This window comes from Phascolarctos cinereus, unplaced genomic scaffold (assembly GCF_003287225.1).
Source record: "Phascolarctos cinereus isolate Bilbo 61053 unplaced genomic scaffold, phaCin_HiC Scaffold_2;HRSCAF=192, whole genome shotgun sequence".
NCBI lineage: Eukaryota > Metazoa > Chordata > Mammalia > Diprotodontia > Phascolarctidae > Phascolarctos > Phascolarctos cinereus.
The window spans coordinates 37,424,735-37,444,971 of record NW_027555625.1 but is presented as its reverse complement, the minus strand read 5'-3'; the positions used below and the strand labels follow the sequence as shown (position 1 = coordinate 37,444,971).

Below are 20,237 nucleotides of genomic sequence, written 5' to 3'. Positions count from 1 at the left end.
GAATCATATTTAGAGCTAAAAGATACCATAGAGATATTCTATTTATCTTCCCCCCACAAAAATTACATTTTTTAAATGTTCATTTTACAGTTTTGAGTTAAAAATCCTTTCCCTTCTGCCTTTCTTTCCCCAACTATTGAGAAGGCAAGCATATGTCTCAATCTATACTCAAAGTTTATCAGTTCTCCCTTCATTTTTTTTGAGTCCTTTGGAATTTTCATGGATCATTCTATTCCTCAGAATTGCGAAGTTAATAATTTTTAAAATATTACTGTTACTGTTTACAATATTCTTCTGGTTCTGCTCACTTCTCTTTGCCTCATTTTATACTTGTTATAGCAAATTTTTCTGAATCCACCCAGTCATCATTTCTTAATTGCAGTAGTGATCCATCACAATCATATACTACATCTTCTTCAACTGATGGGCATCCATTCAGTTTCTCATTCTTACCACAGCAAAAAAAAAAAGCTGCTATATTTTTGTACATTTAGGTCCTTTCCTTTTTTCTTTGATCTCTTTGGAATACAGACCTAATAGTGGTGCTGCTAAATGAAAGGGTATGCACAGTTTTATAGTCCTTTGGGGATAATTCCAGACTTCCCCAGAATGATTTGTTTGATCAGTTCACACCTCCGCTAAAAGTACATTACTATCCCCATTTTTTCATAACCCTTCCAGCATTTATCATTTACCTTTTCTGTCATATTATCCAATCTAATAGGTTTCAAATGGTATCTCTGAGTTGTTTCAATTTGCATTTCTCTAGTTATTAGTGATTTAGAGCATTTTTCATATGACTGGTGATAGTTTTATTTTTTTTTCTCCTGAAAAGTGCCTGTTTATATGCTTTGATCATTTTTCAATATGAGAGTGGCTTCTTATTTTTATAAATATGACTCAGTTCCCTTTGTATTTGAGAAACTTGCTATAAAAGCTTTTTTTCTCTTTTCTTGATTGCCTTCTAATTTTAGCTGCATTAGTTTTGTTTTTGCAAAAACTTTTAAATTTTATTTCTTGTGATCCTCTGTATCTCTTGTTTGGTCACAATTTCTTCCATGACAGGTAAATTTTTCCATGCTCCCCTCAGTGATATTAGCCTTTATGTCTGAATCATGTTTTTTTTTCTTTTACTTTTTGGTGAGGCAGTTGGGGTTAAATGACTTGCCCAGGGTCACACAGCTAATATCATGTGTCAGAGGTCGGATTTGAACTCAGGTCCTCCTGACTATGAGGCTGGCTGCCCCCAAGTACCCATTTTCACTGTGGTGTTGTGATATACAGTGTGAGATATTGGTCTATGCCTAATTTCTGCCAAACTAATTTGCAGTTTTTCCAGCAACTTTTGTGAAATAGTAAGTTCTTACCCAATACCTTGCATATGTGGGTTCATTAAATCATAGATGACTATATTCCACTGATCCACTATTTTGTTTCTTACCCAGTACCAAATTGTTTTGATGATTACCACTTTATTTGAGATCTGAGATGGCTAGGTCACCTTCCCGCACCTTTTAAAAAATTGCTTCCCTTGATATTCTCTAACTTTTTTTTTCCTGATAAAATTTTATTAGTTTTTCTAGCTTTATAAAAAAATTTTTTTAGTAGTTTGATTGGTATCATACTGAATCAGTAAACTAATTTAGGTATAATTGTTATTTTCATTATATTGGTTCAGCATACCCGTGAGCAATTAATATTTCTCCAATTTTTAATTTTTAAATTTTTTAATAAGTGTTTTATAATTATATTCATTTAGTTCCTGAGGGTGTCTGGGCCGGTAGATTCCCAAGTATTTTTTACTGTCTTTGGTTATTTTAAATGGAATTTCTCTTTCTATCTCTTGCTGCTCGGTTTTGTTGGTGATATGTAGACATGCTGATGATTTATGTGGGCTTATTTTATATTCTCCAACTTCGTTTCAACTCGTTTTTAGTTGGTTCTCTAAGGTTCTCATCATCTACAAAGAGTGATAGTTTTTTTTCCCTTGTTGCCTATTGTTATTCTTTCAGTTTCTTTTTTTTCTCTCTCTCTCTTTAATATAGTTAGCATTTCTAGCACAATACTGAATAAAAGTTGATCATGACCATCCTTGCTTTACCCCTGATGTTCTTGGGAAAACTTCCAGTTTATCCTCATTACAGATCGTGCTTGCTCTTGGTTTTAGATAGATACTGGTTTTCATTTTAAGAAAAGCTACATTTATTCTTATGCTTGTTAGTGTTTTTAATAGGAATTTGTTGAAAGCTTTTTTCTGTGCTTATTGATATAAATATGCTTTTTTTATTTTTTGTCACTAACATTTTCACTTATGCCTATAGTCTTCCTAATGTTGAATCAGCCCTATGTTCCTAGTATAAAAATACAGCTTGATTGTAATGTATGTTCTTTACGTTATGTTGCTGTAATGTCCTGCTAATACATAATTTTTAAAATATTTGTCTCCATATTCATTAGGGAAATAGTTTGTTGCTTTCTTTTTCTGTTTTGTTCTCCCTTACTTATCAAAACCATATTTGTGCCATAGGAGGAATGGTAGGACTCCTTTGCGCATTTTTTCAAATAGTGTATATAGTATTTGAATTAATTGTTCTTTAAAAGATTAGTAGAATTCACTTGAAAATCCAACTGATCCTGGGGATTTTTCTCTTGCCTTTTCATGCCTTTTCAATTTCCTATTCTTATATATAGTATTATTTAAATAATTGTTTCCTTTTCTATTAATTTGTGCAATTTAACTTTTGTAAAAATGTATCCATTTCACTTAGATTTTCGCTTTTATAGGCACTTTTATGGGCAATATATCTCCCAATAATTGTTTTAATTTTGTTTTCATTGGTAATGTAGTTACCCTTTTCATTTTTGATACTGGTAATTTGGTTTTCTTTTTAAAAAACCAAATTAGCCACTGGTTTATAATTATTTTTACTTTTTTTTTTTTTACATTTTTACATTAAACTAGCTCTTAATTTGATTTGTACTAGTTCATTGGCTTTTCTTTGTTAAACTCTCCTTTGGTTTTTGGGATTTCTGTTTTAATGTTTAATTGGAGATTTTTCATTCATTCTTCTAGTTTTTTTAATATTCAATTTATTGATTGGTTCTTTCTTTTGTTAGTGTAAAATTTTAGAGATATAAAATTTTTCAGGAAATACTATTTTGACTGCACTTCACAAATTTTAGTATGTTATCTCGTTATTATCTTTAATGAAATTATTGTTTCTATGGTTTGTTCTTTAACCCTCACATTCTTTAGATTAATTTTCAATTAAGTTTTCATCTGTGCTTCAAAGGCCCTTTATTGTATGTGATTTTCTTTACATTATAATGTGAAAGGGATACATTTAATATGTTAATATTAAAGATTTTCTGTATTTGCCCTAATATATGGTGAATTTATGTGAAAGTGCTATGTACAGCTGATAAAAAGGTATATTCCTTTCTCTTCCTATTCATTTTTCTCCAGAGATCTATCATAGCTAAAATTCTAAATTTCTATATTCTATTCATCTCCTTAACTTCTTTCTTGTTTATTTTGCTGTTAGATTTATCTAGTCCTAAGAAGGGAAAATTGAGGTCTCCAACCAAAGCATAGTTTTACTTTCCATTTCCTCCTGTAACTCACTTAACTTTTACTTTAAAAGATTTGAATGCTATGCCATTTGATGCATTTATGTCTGGTATTGATATTACTTCATTGTCTATGGTACCTTATAGCAAGATGTAATTTCCCTGGTTATCGATTTTTCTTTGTCTGGGATAATGATTGCTACCTTTCCCTTATTTACTTCAGCTGAATCATAATTGATTCTGCTCCAGCCCCTTGTTTTAACTCTGTATCTTTCTGTAGTGTGTTTCTTGCAAACAACATATTGTTTGATTCTGTTTTCTAACCCATTCTGCTTTCCACTTCAGTTTTATAAGAGAATTGATTCTATTCACATTCACAGTTATGATGACTATGTTTTTCCTTCCATCTTATTCTGTTTTTCTTTCTCTCTCTTTTTTTATCCTGTCCATTTTGAAAATCTTTTTTGCTTACTACAGCCACCCTTCTTGTTATGGTAGTTCACTGCATAATTGTCACAGATTTTATCCCTTTTCATTTTTGCAAAAAAGTGGGGTGCAACCATTGTATGAAGTTTGTTGTTGTTTTTTTTTTAATTGTGCTGGTGTTACTTAAAAATTGTTTATTACTAAACTGTATCGCTGGTAGGTGAACTGTACAGTTTAGGTAGTAAGGAAGGATGCAAGTCTTACTATATCATGTGACTTACTCATGGCAGCTTTGCCTGCCAGCCTGTTCCCCTTACACCTATGGCTCTTCATTGGGTTGAGTGACAATACTATTAGTACTGCAGTGCTGAAAACAAACCATGCAAGTTAGCTTTTGGAAATATACTGACAAAGTATGTGTGCCGAGAATTTTAGGCTCTTGGCTCACAATGCCTGAGACATAAATGCATATGCATACGCCACTGGTGAATATGTTGCTACTTTGTTTACCTTTTAAGCAGCATGATGAACAGAATTATACAACAATACCAGCAAAATTATGCAACAATTATGCGATGAAAGGTTATGAACCAATTTTTAGACTGAAGAAAAACAAGGTGGAATACTACGCAGTGGTGATGATTATGCAGTGAAATACAGTATCATCTTCATCCTTTTCTCTTATCCTTTTCCCCTACAACTTCTACAATGTACAAAATAGATTTCTGTACCCTGCTAAGTTTGTATATATTTTTTCCTCTTTGAACCAGTTAAGAGTAAGGTTTAAACAATGCCCACCATCTCCCCCATTTCCCCCTCCAGTGTAAGAGTTCTTTCTCTTGCCCCATTTTCATGAGAGATAATTTTCTCCATTTTTCCATGTTCTTCCCCCATCTCAGTATATTTCTCTTTTTCACTCCTCCATTTTTTTTTAAAGATTATTCCACCATTATCAACTCACAGCCATGCGTTCTATTTACATAGACTCCTAATCGCCCTACCCTAATAATGATTAAAGTTCTTAGGAGTTACATTTGTCATTGTCCCATGATAATGTAAACAATTTAAATTATTAAGTCCCTTAAGATTTCTCTTTTATGGTTACCTTTTTATGTTTCTCTTGAGACTTGTGTCAATGTCAAATATTTTATTCATCTCTGGTCTTTTCATTAGGAATGCTTGAACGTCTTCTGTTTCACTAAATATCCCTTGTTTCCTGTGAAGAATTATACTCAGGTAATTCAGGTTGTTATACCAGCTCCTTTCCTTTCTGGAATATCATATGCCAAGCCTTCTGCTCCTTTAATGTGGTAGCTGCTCAGACTTGTGTAATCTTCATTTTAGCTTCACAGTATTTAAATGGTTTCTTTCTGGTTACTTGCAATATTCTCTCTTTGACCCCTATAGGAGCCCTGAAAATTTACATTTTGGCATCTTTTTTCAAGAGGTGATTGGCAGATTCTTTCCAATTCTACTTTGTCCTCTTATTCTAAAATATCTGGTCACTTTTTCTTGACATATAATGTCTAGGCTCTATTTTTGATCATGGCTTTCAGGTAGTCCAATAAATTTTAAATTCTCTCTCCTCAATCTATTTTCCAGGTCACTTGTTTTTCCTGACATGATATTTCACATTTTCTTCCATTCTTTTTTCAGTCTTTTAACTTTGTATTATTATTTCTTGATGTCATACAGATTCATTTGCTTTCACTTGACCAATTCTAATTTTTTTTTTTGGCAAGGCAGTTGGGGTTAAGTGACTTGCCCAGTGTCACACAGCTAATGGTGCTCTCTCCACTATGCCACCTAGCTGCCCCTCCAATTCTAATTTTTAATCGGTTATTTTCTTCACTTAGGTTTTGTATTTCTTTTACTACTTTGCCAATTCTAATCTTTAAAGAGTTTGTTTTTCAGGTTTTTTTCCTTCTTTTCCCAAGGTGTTGATTCTCTTTTCCTAATTTTCTTTAATTGCTCTCATTACTTTTCCCAATTTTTCCTCTACTATTCTTAATTTAAAAAAATTTTTTTGTTCTTTGTTTAATTTTTTTTTTTTGCAAGGCTGTTGGAGTTAAGTGACTTGCCCAGAGTCACACAGCTAGTAAGTATCAAGTGATCAAGTGTCTGAGGCCAGATTTGAACTCAGGTTCTCTTGACTCCAGAGCCAGTACTCTACGCACTGCGCCACCTAGCTGCCCCCTTTGTAGAATTCTTTAGCTCTTTTTAGGGATTCTTGCTGGGCTTGTCCCAAGATGAAAGATTTTTCCCCTGCTGTTTTCACAGCTATGTCTGTGGTTCTCTTATGTTTTTGGTGATTCCAAGGTACTATGATCTGCAGAGGGGTGTGGTCAGTGCTCTCCTGGTCAGCATCCTGGTCCTTACCTGTTGTCCCAGTTTTCCCACATCTCCATGAACATGCATCATTTTCCTTTTTTTGTTACATGAGCCAATGGGATAGGTGTGAGGTGGTACCTCAGGGTTGTTTTACTTTGCATTTCTCTAATCAATAGTGATTTAGAGCATTTTTTGGTATGACAATAGGTAGCTTTTATTTCTTTGTCTGAAAACTGTTCATATCCTTTGAGCATCTGTTGGTTGGGGAATGACTTGCATTTTCATAGATTTGGCTAAATTACCTATATATTTGAAAAATGAGGCTTTTATTAGAGATAAGTTGTAAAATGTTTTTTCATGGTCTTCTGCTTTCCTTATAATTTTGGTTGCATTGGTTTTCTTTGTGTAAAAACTTAAATTTTATACAATCAGAATTATCTATTTTATGTTTTGCAATGCTCTCTATATTTTCTTAGGTCTTAAATTCTTACTTTATTTATAGATCTGATAGATAAACTACTCCATGCCCTCCTAATTTGATTACGGTATCATTCTTTATGTGTAAATCAATTGGAGAAATTGCTCTTGGGTAGGCCCAGTTAATACAATAAAAATTATAAATCTCCCCAAGTTAATTTACTCATTCAGTTCCATACCAGCCAAATTACCAAAGATGTATTTTATGAAGCTAGAAAACATTACAGAATGTGGAAGAACAGGTCAAGAATATCATGTGAAAGAAGGTGGCCTCACACTATACCAGGTTTCAAACTATGTCCTGGCATGGTAATCATCAAAATAATCTGATACTAGCCAAGAAGTAGCATGTTGTATCAGTGGAATAGATTAGGTAAACAATACACAGTAGTAAATGACCATAGTAATCTAATATTCGATAAACCTAAAGATCCAAGCTTTTGGGGTAGGAACTCCCCATTTGAAAAAATTGCTAGAAAAACTAGAAAGCATTTTGAAATAAGGCATATACCAGCATCCCACAGCACATACCAATATAAAATCAAAATGGGTAAATAAAATGGTGATCATTAAATTAGAAGAGCATGGAAAAACGGACCTGTCAGATCTATGGATAAGGAAAGATTTATGACCAAACAAGAGATAGAATCATGGGAAGTGAAATGAATGATTTTAATTATTATGTAATGAAAAAGGTTAGGCACAAATAAAACTAATGCAGCCAAAAATAGAAAGAAAATAACAAACTGGGGGAGAAATTCATAGCAGGTTTCTTTGATAAAGGTCTCATTTCTCAAATATATAGGGAACCAAGCTAAATTTATAAAAATAAGAGCCATTTTTCTGTTGATAAATGGCCAATAGGAACAGGAAGTTTTTAGGAGAAATCAAAGCTATCAATAATCATGTGACAAAATGGTTTAAATGACTAATGATTAGAGAAATCTAAATTAAAACAATTCTGAGGTACCATCACACACATATCAGATTGGCAAACATGACAGAAAAGGCAAATGACAAATACTGGAGGGGAAGTGGAAAAATTGGGACACTACTACCTTATTAAGAACAATTTGGATTTATGCCCAAGAAGCTCTAAAACTGTGCATATCCTTTAAGCCAGCAATACATCTACTAGGTTTATATATCCCCAAGAGATCCAAGAAAAGGGAAAAGGACCTATTTGTACAAAAATATTTACAGCTGTTCTTTTTGTGGTGGTAAAGAATTGGAAATTGAGGGGTTGTTCATCAATTGGGGAATGGCTGAACAAGATGTGACATATGATTGTGTGGAATACTGTTGTGCTATAAGAAATGGTGAATAAAAGGTATCAGAAAAACTGGAAAGACTTAGGTGAACTCATGCAAAGTGAAATGAGCAGAATCAGGAGAACCTTGTACACAGTTATAGCAATATTGTAATGGTGATGAACTGTAAAAGACTTAGCTACTCTGATCAAGAAAATGATCCAAGACAATTCTGAATGATCCTTGATTAAAAATGGTATTCCCCTCCAGAGAGAAAACTGATGTACTCTGAATGCAGATTGAAGAATATGTTCTTTTTTTTTTTTGAGAGGTCATCAGGGTTAAGTGACTTTTCCAGGGTCACACACCTAACAAGTTTCAGAGTTGAACTCAGGTCCTCCCGACACCAGGCCTGGTGCTTTATTCACTGTGCCACCTAACTGCCACTGAAGAATACTTTCTTAAAATGCCTTTATTTTTCTTTTGTTGTGTGTTTGTGTATATGTTTTCACTTCACATGAATGATTGATATCAAATTTTTTGCCTTCTCAAAGAGGAAGAGAATTTGTAACTCAAAATTTAAAAAAAAAATCAAAGTTAAAATTTTTCTTACATGTAATTAGGAAATATTTAACAAAATAAACATTTTTTTAAAAGTAAGATGAAAATCTTTTTTTTAAGTTAAAAAGAAAAGAAAATTGTCTGGAATTTGATTAGTCCAATTAAATGATATTTGGTACTTCAGAATAATAACATTAATATGTTTGTGAATTGGCCAAAAGATTGAGTAATTTCCCATGGATGTACCAAGTTTAAAATGAATTTTCTTAGGGATAGCAACAGTCCAGCTGTTACTAGCATGAAATAATTCCTGCCCCCTATGAGAAATAGCAGGTCAGCTATTTAACCACTCAGCTAATCTAATACTATATTGGAATGTGATAGTGCCTGGCAAATAGTAAACACTGCTTTTTGGGGTAGTGCTGTGTTAAAGTGAATTTAATTAGAGAATAAAAGGTAGCAAAGTTTAAAGAAAAGAGCACCAGATTGTATGTCAGAAGACTTATGTTTGACACTCAGCTGTAATTCTTAATAGCTGATTGAATTGAAGCATAATTAATCATAATAGTTAAAATGGATTTAAATACCATTAGCTAAGGATGAATAAAAAAAAAAGAGCAGTGTTTTTAAAAAAGTAGTGGAGAAACAATAACTTTCCAGAAGAACTGATTCTAGTGATAAATGTTAGCACAAGATTTTTAAAACCTAGGTTGGAGGCAAGCAAGAAATGAGAATATAGAAGACCATGTTTAGGAGCTGATGGCAATAAGGAGGGGTACCTGCAAGGCCAAAAAGCTAAAATCTTCCTAGGCCTTAGTTTTCTCTTTAAACTGGGAATGAGAGCCCCAAAGTTGTCAACAAGAAGCAGATACCCAAAGTGTAATGAATGACAAACCCCAAGAAACAGCTTCTGGGTAATTAATAATCAATTCATTAATTAGGCTGGCCCACAATCAATAAATTAATCGTCAGTGGTTTCTCTTACTAACCAAAGACAAGTCATGGAGAGCCTGAAAGCTTTACGTAATCCTTGAAAGGGAATGTGCCTGACAAGTGAAAGTCAACTCGAATTGGTGGACATTTAATGAGGAGGTGGGCTAGAAGTCTTCAGCTCCTCCTGATCAGAATGTGGCTTTTATCATGAGACTCAAACACCTCCAGCCATCTGGACAGGTGATTGTGTTTCCATTGAGACCACTTTGGTTGGTTTTCTCCTTCATGAGCTGGGTCACCCTAAACTCTAATTAAGGGGTACAAAAACAGGAGCTATTTTCCTCAGGATAAGAACTGCCCAGACTGGTTCCTATTATGCTCTAAATAGTAGTTAGGTCTCCTGGTTGGGTGGGATCTCACCTAAGATTGACAAGTGTGTTCCTTGAGGGCTAGTACTATCCTTCTGAGTTAGTTGTGGCCTTCGGAGACTGATTTATTACAGGAGCAGGGCCTTAATGAGAAAATAAAGGAGAAAAGCCTGGACCTCAATTTAATAATTAGTTATTAATATGCTAGTAAAATAATAATTTCTCTTGAAAGTAAAAGGAGACAGGATCCACTTGTGATGATAGAAGTCTATAATGTGTTTGATTGCTTAGCCATTATTAACATGTGTCCCTGAAAAATCTTGGAGAACAGAGGAAGTGCCACAGGACTGGAAAAGAGGGTGGATTTTGCAAAGCCTAGCCCAGTTCATTGGTAAATGAGTGGTTAAGGATCAATTAGAAAACACTTTTTTTTTTCTATACTGCTTTATGCTATTTCAACCATAGTCATTTCTGGAAAAAAGCCTTCTCTCTCTCACTCTCCAAATTTTATCCTCTTTTATACCAAAGAAATGCAATTGCACAAAAATACCCAAGATAGTGACTTTACCTGACAAGTCATAAAACATTCGGTATTAGTGGTCTCTATTCTCTCTGCTATGAAAAGTGGTAACATTTTTTCAGTTACTTGGTTTAGCAACTTTTTCATTTTGAAAAAAATTTATATTTTTGTATTCCTTCTGTGTTCTGTTAGCTCTACTTATTTCACATTGCATCAGTTAATACACATTTTCCTGTGCTTCTCAGTCCTCATATTTGTCATTTCTTACTATATAGTAATAGTCCATTGTATCCATATGCCATTTTTTCCTAGCCATTCTTTATTGGTGAGAATTCAGTTTGTTTCCATTTCTTTGATGTCCCAAAGGAGTACACTTGCGAATGTTTCTGTGTATAAATTCAATTTTAGCCTTGCTCTTGTTATAGAGAAAGGGTATGGCAGCATGGTAGTGAGAATAACTCTGAATTCAGAGTCCAGAGCACCTGGGCTCAGAGTACAGATCTACCATTCTTTCCACTTTTGACCTTAAGCAAGTTACTTTTCCTCTTTGTATCTCATTTCCCTAATTTGTAAGATGAGAAAGTTGGACTCTAAAGTCTCTTCTAGCTCTGAGTATATGAATTGGAAAATAATGGTTCTTTAATGCACATTTTTTTCATGTACTGTTACATACAGGAGATGGTAGCTCCCTTACCCCATGCTCACATTCGCTCTTATTGCTCTGGGAGCACTGAACACTCGGCCAATAATAGGTTCCTGCTCAGGCCTCACTTGGTCATCGTTTGGGCCCTGATGGCTCAGAATTAATGTAAATAGCAATTGTTTCTGTTTTGGCCAGAAACCCTGAAGGTCTTCCCCTTCTTTGCCTCATTTCTTACCTATCCTTAATCATTGAGCAGGTGTTGCCTGAGACAAACTGAGACATGGGAAAGACCTTAGCTTAAAAAGGCCAAGGTCTCCCACTGCATCTGGGCCCAAATCCAGTCATCCTGAGCTATCTCTTACCACTGGACATAGATGGCTTCAAAAGAGAAAGTGAGGCTGGTGACTTTGCATGGCCCTTCCTCACTTAAATCCACTTCACTTGCACGTATAGCTTCATGTTCGTGATTTTGTGGTCCTCTTGGGGAATGAAGGACAAACAACAATATTAACATTTGAGCTTCTTAACAGAACTATATCTGGGTGATTACAAATACTTTTGGTGTTTCAGGAATCGGTGACATTCAAGGATGTGGCTGTAGAATTCACCTGGGAGGAGTGGGTACATTTGAACCCATCTCAGAAAACACTGTACAGGGATGTGATGCTGGAGAATTATAGGAACTTGGTGTCTTTGGGTAAGAACAGCTTCTCTTTTGCAGTCCTGGTATATATGATGTTGACTTTTAAAAGTTATTCTTTGGCATACAAAAGGACAATATTCCCTTGGCCTTGTGTAGCCCAGAGAGGCAGTACTTGTGTTACTTGTTTCCAGGATTAAGGTCTTTGCTTAGTATGCCTGGAAGCTGACTTTTTAATTTGTTGTTATTCTTGAGAATGTTTCTTTCCCTCTCTGTTGCTTCAAATCTAAGGTTTTCAGTTTAATCCCAGTGTAGGTTTCATCATATACAAAGTGTTTTCATTGTCTAAGTATGAAGTGAGTCAAATGAACTGTTTTTCCTTAGTCCTGTATTCTAACCCATTCCTCCATAGTACAGAATATCCTTCAGTAGTCCTTTGTATTGTCCTTGGGAGTCTTCCTAGGATGCATACTTTTTTTTCCCCAAAGAGAGATTAAACTAGTTATGAATTCTTTTATGAAATTTTATGGATGCACCACTACATAAAAAAACAAACAAAAGCCTACCTCTCCTGTCCATTGAGCCCTCCATGGTTGAAAAAAAATCTCAGACATAATGAGCTAACATTGCCAGGGCCCTTGATGTTATCAGATCAATTCTGCGGTTTTTTCCAAACTTCTAGGAAGAGTTGAGAGGAATGTTTAATCTGTGTGTTCTATGATGGAATTCTGAGGTGACTGTTCCTAGCAATTTTTCATGTTTTACTAAACAGGATTTGCAGTTTCCAAGCCAGATGTCATCTACCAGTTGGAAAGAAAGGAAGCATCTTGGATGCCAGAGGCAGATATTCCAAGAAGCAGCTGTCCGGGTGACTTCAGAAAAACCAAGCAGATGGATCATTATAAAAGCCAGCTCTGTTGGTCATTTTAGGTCAAAGCTCTTGTAAAATGTTGAAGAAGTTAGCCTTATTGAAGCTTCTCAGGCCTGTTGAAAAGAGCTGAGACTTAAAAACTTTTTTTTTCTTTTGGCGAGGCAATTGGAGTTAAGTAACTTGCCCGGGGTCACACAACTAGTAAGTGTCATGTGTCTGAGGTCAAATTTGAACTCAGGTCCTCTTGACTCCAAGGCTGGAACTCTATCTACTACGCCACCTAGCTGCCCCATAAAACTTCATTTTTAAACTCAAGAAATTACTTTTTTTTGTACCTCTTTACTGATATGTAACTCTGCTCTCTTCTGTTCATTGAAGATTATCTTAAGGAGGCATTCTTCTGTCTCACTTCCATCCATTCATCCTCCCTTTTAAAATAAGCACATTACTCAAAATATTAATAATATGCATTTTTCCTTCTCAGTCCCCTTCTGATATTTTCTTTTGTATTGTTTTTATGATTGTTTCTTTGCTGCTGTTACTTTATAAAATATTTAATTTTAATTGCCCTTTCTTCAGTCTATCAGGTAATATATCATCCTGTTTTTATGCTTTGAAATTACTTTTACAAAGGGACAATAATATGTTCGTATGAAAGGACTTGTTTAGCTGCAGCCCCATCATTAGACCTATAGGTTTTTAACATTTTGCTGTTTCACAAAAAGATGTTGTGAATATTTTTGAGAGAGGTCTTTGCTTTCAATAACATTTTGAGAATGGGAGACCTTAGCAGGACAGTTGGATCAAAGGGTATGAAAAGTCTTATAGCTCTGGTTGATATCACTATGTTATTTTTCAGGAAAATGGCAGCAGAAGCTTAATAAGTACCTATTTCAGCATAACTACTAACATTTGTTATTCTTTTAAAGTATCTTTGCGAATCTGATGGCTATTTAGTGATTCCTCCAGATTGTTTAGATTTTTACTTTTTTGATTACCAGAGCTTGAGTAATTAGTAATAATTTCTTTTGTGAAAAATAGCTATATTGTTACACTTAAAATTTGAATGAATTACTTATAAAGGAGATACGTTAAATTTTTAAAGGAAATTTATGGCAACGGTTGTCTGCTATGACCCCCCCCTTTCCTCATAGTTCTTCTTTACTCTGTTTGCTTCATGTCTCTATCTCTCCTCCTCATCAGTTCTCCTTTTTTTTTTCTGTTCAGTATTTTCCTTTCCTATTTTCACCTAAGATGGTAAGGACGCATTTGCAAGCTCTCAAAATCATCTACTTTTTATGGAGATTTTTTTCCTTTTCTTATTACATTCAAATGTCAGCTGTTTATGGTAGAGTAAGGGCTTATAAATCCCTCCAAATAATTTTATCCTAAGTCAATTTATTTACATGTATTAGCTTTGAGTCATCATACTTTCACATAAGATAAACTGTGAAAGACCAGTGAGAAGAGCCTTCCCAAGTGGGAAGGTAAGAGAACAACTCTAAATTTGGGCAACTAAGAATATTGGGAAAGGGAAGAAAAGGCAGGTTTAATTAGTTCTTTATTCTGTTTTTTCAGAGAGCATAGAATTTACTGGAGAGAAACCTAATGAATGTGGTGAATATGGGAAGGCCTTCAGGAGCAAGCAACATCTTGCTGTACATCAGAGAATTCATAATGGAGAGTTTTTTTATGAATGTAAAGAATGTGGGAAGGCTTTCCACTGGAACTCTGAACTTATTCGACATCAAAGAATTCATACTGGTGAGAAACCTTATGAATGTAGTATATGTGGCAAGGCCTTCAACATGAAGGCAAATCTTACTCGACACCAGAACATTCATACTAGAGAGAAACCTTTTGAATGTAGTGAATGTGGGAAGGCCTTTAGACAGAAGACGCAACTTTATGTCCATCAGAGAATTCATACTCGAGAGATTCCTCATGAATCTAAGGAATATAGGAAGACCTTCTTCTTCAACTCTGAACTTCTTGAAAATCAAAGAATTCATACTAGAGAGAAACTTTATGAATGTAATGAATGTGGGAAGGCCTTCAGCAGTAAGACACAACTTACTGTTCATCAGAGAATTCATACTGGAAAGATTGTTTATGAATGTGAGGAGTTTGGGAGTGCCTTTCATTGCAACTCAGATCTTATTCAGCCTCAGAGAATTCATACTGGAGAGAAACCTTATGCATGTAGTAAATGTGGGAAGGCCTTCAGACTGAAGGCACACCATACTCGACATGAAAGAATTCATATTGGAGAGGAACCTTATGAGTGTGGTGAATGTAAGAAGGCCTTTAGGAGTAAGATAAAACTTGCTGTGCATCAGAGAATTCATCCTTTAAAGAGTCTTCACAAATGTAAGGAGTGTAGGAAGGCCTTCTATCACAACTCAGATCTTATTAAACATCTGAGAATTCATATGGGAGAGAAACCTTACAAATGTAGTGAATGTAGACAGGCCTTCAAGAGGAAGGCACATCTTACTGTGCATCAGAGACGCTCTTTATGAATGTAAAGAGTGTGGGCAGGCTTTCCTATACAACTCAACATTTATTGTGCATCACAGAATTCATACTGGAGAAAAACCTTATGCATGTAGTGAGTGTGCAGAGGTGTTCAGGAGTAAGATACTACTTACTGTACATCAGAGAATTCATACTGGAAAGATTCTTTATGAATGTAAGGAGTGTGGGAAGGCTTTTCCCTACAACTCAGAACTTTTTCGACATCAAAGAATTCATAGTGGAGAGAAACCTTATAAATGTAGATTATGTGGGAAGGTCTTTAGGAGGAAGCAGCATCTTACTGTGCATCAGAGAATTTATACAGGGGGAAAACCTTATGAATGTAGTGAATGTCAGAAGGCCTTCAAGAGAAAGGCACATCTTACTGTGCATCAGAAATCTCATGCTGGAGAGAATCTTTATGAATGTAAGGAGTGTGGGAAGGCTTTCCCCTACAACTCAGCATTTATTCTACACCAAAGAATTCATACTGGAGAGAAACCTTATGAATGTAGTGAATGTGGGAAGGCTTTCAGGAGGAAGACACTAGTTACTGTGCATCAGAGAATTCATACTGGAGAGCTTATTTATGAATGTAAAGAGTGTGGAAAGTCTTTCCCCTACAACTCGGAACTTATTCGACATCAAAGAATTCATACTGGAGAGAAACCTTTTGAATGTAGTGTATGTGGTAAGGCGTTCCGCCGGACTGGAAATCTTACTCGACATCAGAGTATTCATACTGGAGAGAGACCTTATGAATGTAATGAATGTGGGAAGGCCTTCAGACTGAGGAGTCAACTTACTCAACATCAAAGAATTCATTCACAAGAGAAGCTGTAAGAGTATAATGCACTTGGGAAGGCCTTTAGACTGAGGACAGTACTTTATATCTTTCAGAGAATTCAGTTTGGAGAGATTCCTCATAAATGTAAGGAGTGTGGACTGGCCTTCTCTCACAACTCAGATCTTATAAAAATTAATGAATTCATACTGGAGAGAAACCTTATGAATGTAGTGAATATGGGAAGGCCTTGTGGAGGAAGGCACAACTCCCTGTGCATCAGAAAATTCATACTGGAGAGAAGCAATATAAATGTAGTGAATGTTTGGAGATCTTCAGGAGTAAGACCTGCTGTATATCAGAAATTCATACTGTAAACATTCTTCATGACGAAGGAGTGTGGGAAGGTTTTCCTCTACAACTCAGCATTTATTCTACATCCAAGAATTCATAGTGGAGAGAAATCTTATAAATGTAGTGAATGTGGGAAGGCCTTTAGGAACTAGATACAACTTTCTGTCCATTGAGGAATTCATAGTGGAGAAATTCTTTATGAATATGAGGAGTTTGGGAAGGCTTTCTAATGCAATTCAGATCTTATTCAACTTCAGAGAATTCATGTTGGAGAGAAACCTTATGTATGTACTGTATGAAGGAAGCCCTGGCTGAATGTAAATCTTACTTAACATCAGACAATTCATACTGAATGAACACCTTATGAATGTCATGAATGTGGAAAACCTTCAGACTGAGGATACAATTTGCTCAACATCAAAGAATTCATTCTGGAGAGAAATCTTTGAGTGTATTGCATGTGGGAAGGCCTTTCTTGGACTGCAGATACAACTTTAATGTCCATTAGAGAATTCATACTAGAGAAATTTCTCATGAATGTAAGAAGTATGGGAAGATCTCCTAGCTGACTAGACTATGATTCTGAGTCTGTAGATGCAGTTCAGAGTCCTTATTTAGCCCCCATCAACAGAGATAATCCCTTCTCTCTGTAGAGGCCTATAAAGGTGTAAAGATTTAGTTTACTTCCATCTCCCATCAGTGAGGGAAAGTTAACCCAAAGGATTCTGAGTGTGGCAGGTGGTATTGCTTTTTGGTGAGGCAGTTGGGGTTAAGTGACTTGCCCAGGGTCACACAGCTAGTAAAGGCAGGTGGTATTAAAAAAGCTTTGGTATTAACTATGATCCCTGGGCAAATGGCATGCAGTAAGCTTACAGATGACCACTTAGCCATCTGATGAGCCTGATGTATGATAAACACTTGTTGACTATGCTTAACAAATGTATCATGTACTGAGCTGTGTTCTTGATGTTGTCCATGCATTTGCTCATATTCTTCAGGGTAGCCACTGTGAAGCATGAAGAATTGGAATCACCTTAATTTTAAAAAAAAAAAAAAGCATCACAAGGGCCTATGCTAATATTGATGAAATGTGATTTCTGCCCAGTGTTGTGAATATTAAAGTGAAGAAATTCAGTGAAGTGCAAGTAAATGATGTGAGTAACTGTGACTTTCTTAAGGTAGCCAGATGCCTTGTCATCTAATACGTGACGCACATGAAAGATGAATGAGATTCCCATTGTGGTCAAGGGATATGAACAGGGGATTTATAGAAGATATCGAAGCTTTTCTTAGTCATTTGAAAAATGCTCAAAGTCACTACTGATTAGAGAAATGTAAATTAATAATAATTGCGATATCACCTCGCACCTCTCAGATTGGCTAACAACAGAAAAAAGACAAATTCTAGACGGGATGTGGAAAAATACACAGTAATGCACAATCCAGAACTGGTTCAACCATTCTAGAGGACAGTTTGTAACGATGCTGAAAGGGCTATAAAACTGTATCTCCTTTAACCCAGCAATACCACTACTAGGTCTGTATCCCAAAGAGATCAAAGATAAAGTACTATTTGTACAGAAATATTTTTAGCAGTTCTTTTTGTGGTGGCAAAGAATTGGAAATTTAGAGCATGTCTCTCAATTGGCAAAAGGCTAAACAAGTTGTATGTGATTATATTTCGCTATAAGAAATGATGAGGGCAATTGTTTCATAAAAACCTGGGACAATCTGTATGAATAGATACAGAGTGAAGTAAGCAGAACCAGAAGGTCATTGTACACAGTAACAGCAATATTTTAATGATGATCAACTGAATGATTTAGCTAATGTGATCAAGATAATGATCTAAGACAATTCCAAAGGACACATGATAAAAAATGCCGTCCACCCTCTGGGAGAGAACTGACAAACTTAGTGTAAAGTAAAGAATCACTTTTTTACTTTCCTTTCTTTTTTTTGGTGACTTGGCTAATAGAGAAATATATTTTGCATGCTTTCACTTGTAGAATTTCTGTATTACTTAACTTCTCAGTGGATAGATGGAGAGAGCATTTAGAAGTTAAAATTTAAAAAGAATGTTAAAAATAAAATTTTTTCAAATGAAGAAACTGTGGAGTCACCCACAATGTTGGACAGATTGTTGAACTCTGAGACATGGATCTTTCTGCAGGATAGAGGAAAAACCTAAGATTTCAGCCTACCTCCCTGAATCCTAATAATGTGCCTACCAGTTCTAGTCAGATGGGTGCAATGGGGGCCAATTCATATATCTCCAAACTTGTGGGCTCTAGCGTAATAAAAGGTTTGGTGAATGACTAATGCTTACACCAACCAGGGGTTGGCTTTGCAGCCACTCACCCAATCCTAGAAAAGAGTCTTTTCAGCCTCAAAGTTGGGAATGATCTATAAATCATTACTTAGAAACCCATTGTTCCCATGTGCTGCCCATCCCTTCAACCACTAGTGTCTCATTAGGTTCAGTGTCTGGAGGTGTTGCTGTCTTACAGCAGCCCCTGTTCAGTGATTTTGAAGCCTCTTTTCCACCTCCTTGTTGGCAGGCAAGGCAATAAATAATCATATGGTAAAGACAGTCACTCTGTGGAGGGCTTTAATGGATGAGTTAGTATTTTTATTCTAGAGTCATTTAGAAAGCTACTGAAGTCCTAAAACAGAATGGCATGGTCTGACCTATGATTTAGGAATATCCATTTGCCAGTTGTATAGAGAAAATGTTGGAAAGGAGAAAAACTGCATGTGTGTTTGTTTTCCTTTGGACCTGTGATTTCATCCCTATGGGGAAGTCCCAATATGGAGGTTACCTGTACTCACAGAGATGGACCACTCCATTATAAATTCCTATCCTAGGCAAATCTTGATTCAAGAGGGCTGAAAATAGTCTTGCTATATATCTCTTTCCAGAAAGGTAATGGATTTAACATGCAGAATGTGACATTTTTTGATGTGACCAATGTAGAAATTTATTTTGCTGGACTCTGTGTGTGTGTGTGTGTGTGTGTGTGTGTGTGTGTGTGTGTCTGTGTGTGTGTATATAATATGAAGGTTTTACTTTTCTTGTCTTTTTTTGTTCAGTGAGAGAGGAGGCCAGAGAAGAAAATAATAATTGCTAAAAACTAAAATGAAATTTTACATATAAACTTCTATAATGAGAGTCTAGAGCATGTCCAGACTTCCTGAGATGGAATATGTGTAGACCATCATTCTGTTGTTAACAGGATTGTATTGAGCCAGGCTCTAACCTCAGAATGACAAAACATCAGGCCAGAGACAAAGTGCCAGTAACCTGGTAGCTGTTCAGTTAATTAGTTTCTTTATGAGGAAGATTTGCAAATCTGGATTTCTCCTGATCTGAATTCCACCTTGCAGTAGTGAAGACAGAGATTATCTACATAAATCACAATGGGAAGGTAGGGAGGGAGGGAGGTTACAAATGCTTCCCAGGACCTGTGTGGTTGCCCACAAGTGGAAGACAATACAATAATTCTGGAGTCCCGTGGGAGCAATAGTGTTCAAGTCTTTGGGGGTCATTCCTTAGGGTGCAAGACCAGAGTTCTGTGACAGGAGTAGGTTATAGAGCCTTTGATTTGCTTCACTTAAGGTAGCAAAAGAATGCGGTGGTTGTGGGAGTGTCGTCAAGGGTTTGATCATGTCAAGCTGCATTGTAGGTCTGACTCGCAAACTGGAAGAGGCAGTTCTTGAAAATTCCTAATTAGTATATTCATTACACATATCAAATTGATAATTATGAAAACGAGAATTCCCTTCACATTCCCTCCTTTCAGCTAAAAGATCTGAACAACCCTTGAAGGCCGATGAGGAGCATTCATTTGAAACATGACTGAAAAATTTCTTGATTATAGAAATTTGCTATAAAAGGGAAAAGAGGGATGTTGTTATATAACAGGGGAAAAACTCCCTTACCTCTGATTCCAGGTATGAGTCATATCTGATAGCCAATCATGCAGTTACAG

The 20,237-nt window shown here is 35.7% G+C and overlaps 1 protein-coding gene across 1 annotated transcript in view; it reads left to right on the top strand.

Moving 5' to 3' along the window:
• Positions 1 to 19,545, top strand: part of LOC110203465 (uncharacterized) — a 46,152-nt gene extending 26,607 nt beyond the window's left edge. Inside the window, 2 exon segments of the mRNA XM_078149117.1 lie at positions 14,169 to 15,096; positions 15,098 to 19,545. Coding sequence (XP_078005243.1) covers positions 14,169 to 15,096; positions 15,098 to 15,950 — 1,781 coding nt within the window. The 3' untranslated portion in view covers positions 15,951 to 19,545.
• The last annotated feature ends 692 nt before the right edge of the window (positions 19,546 to 20,237 follow it).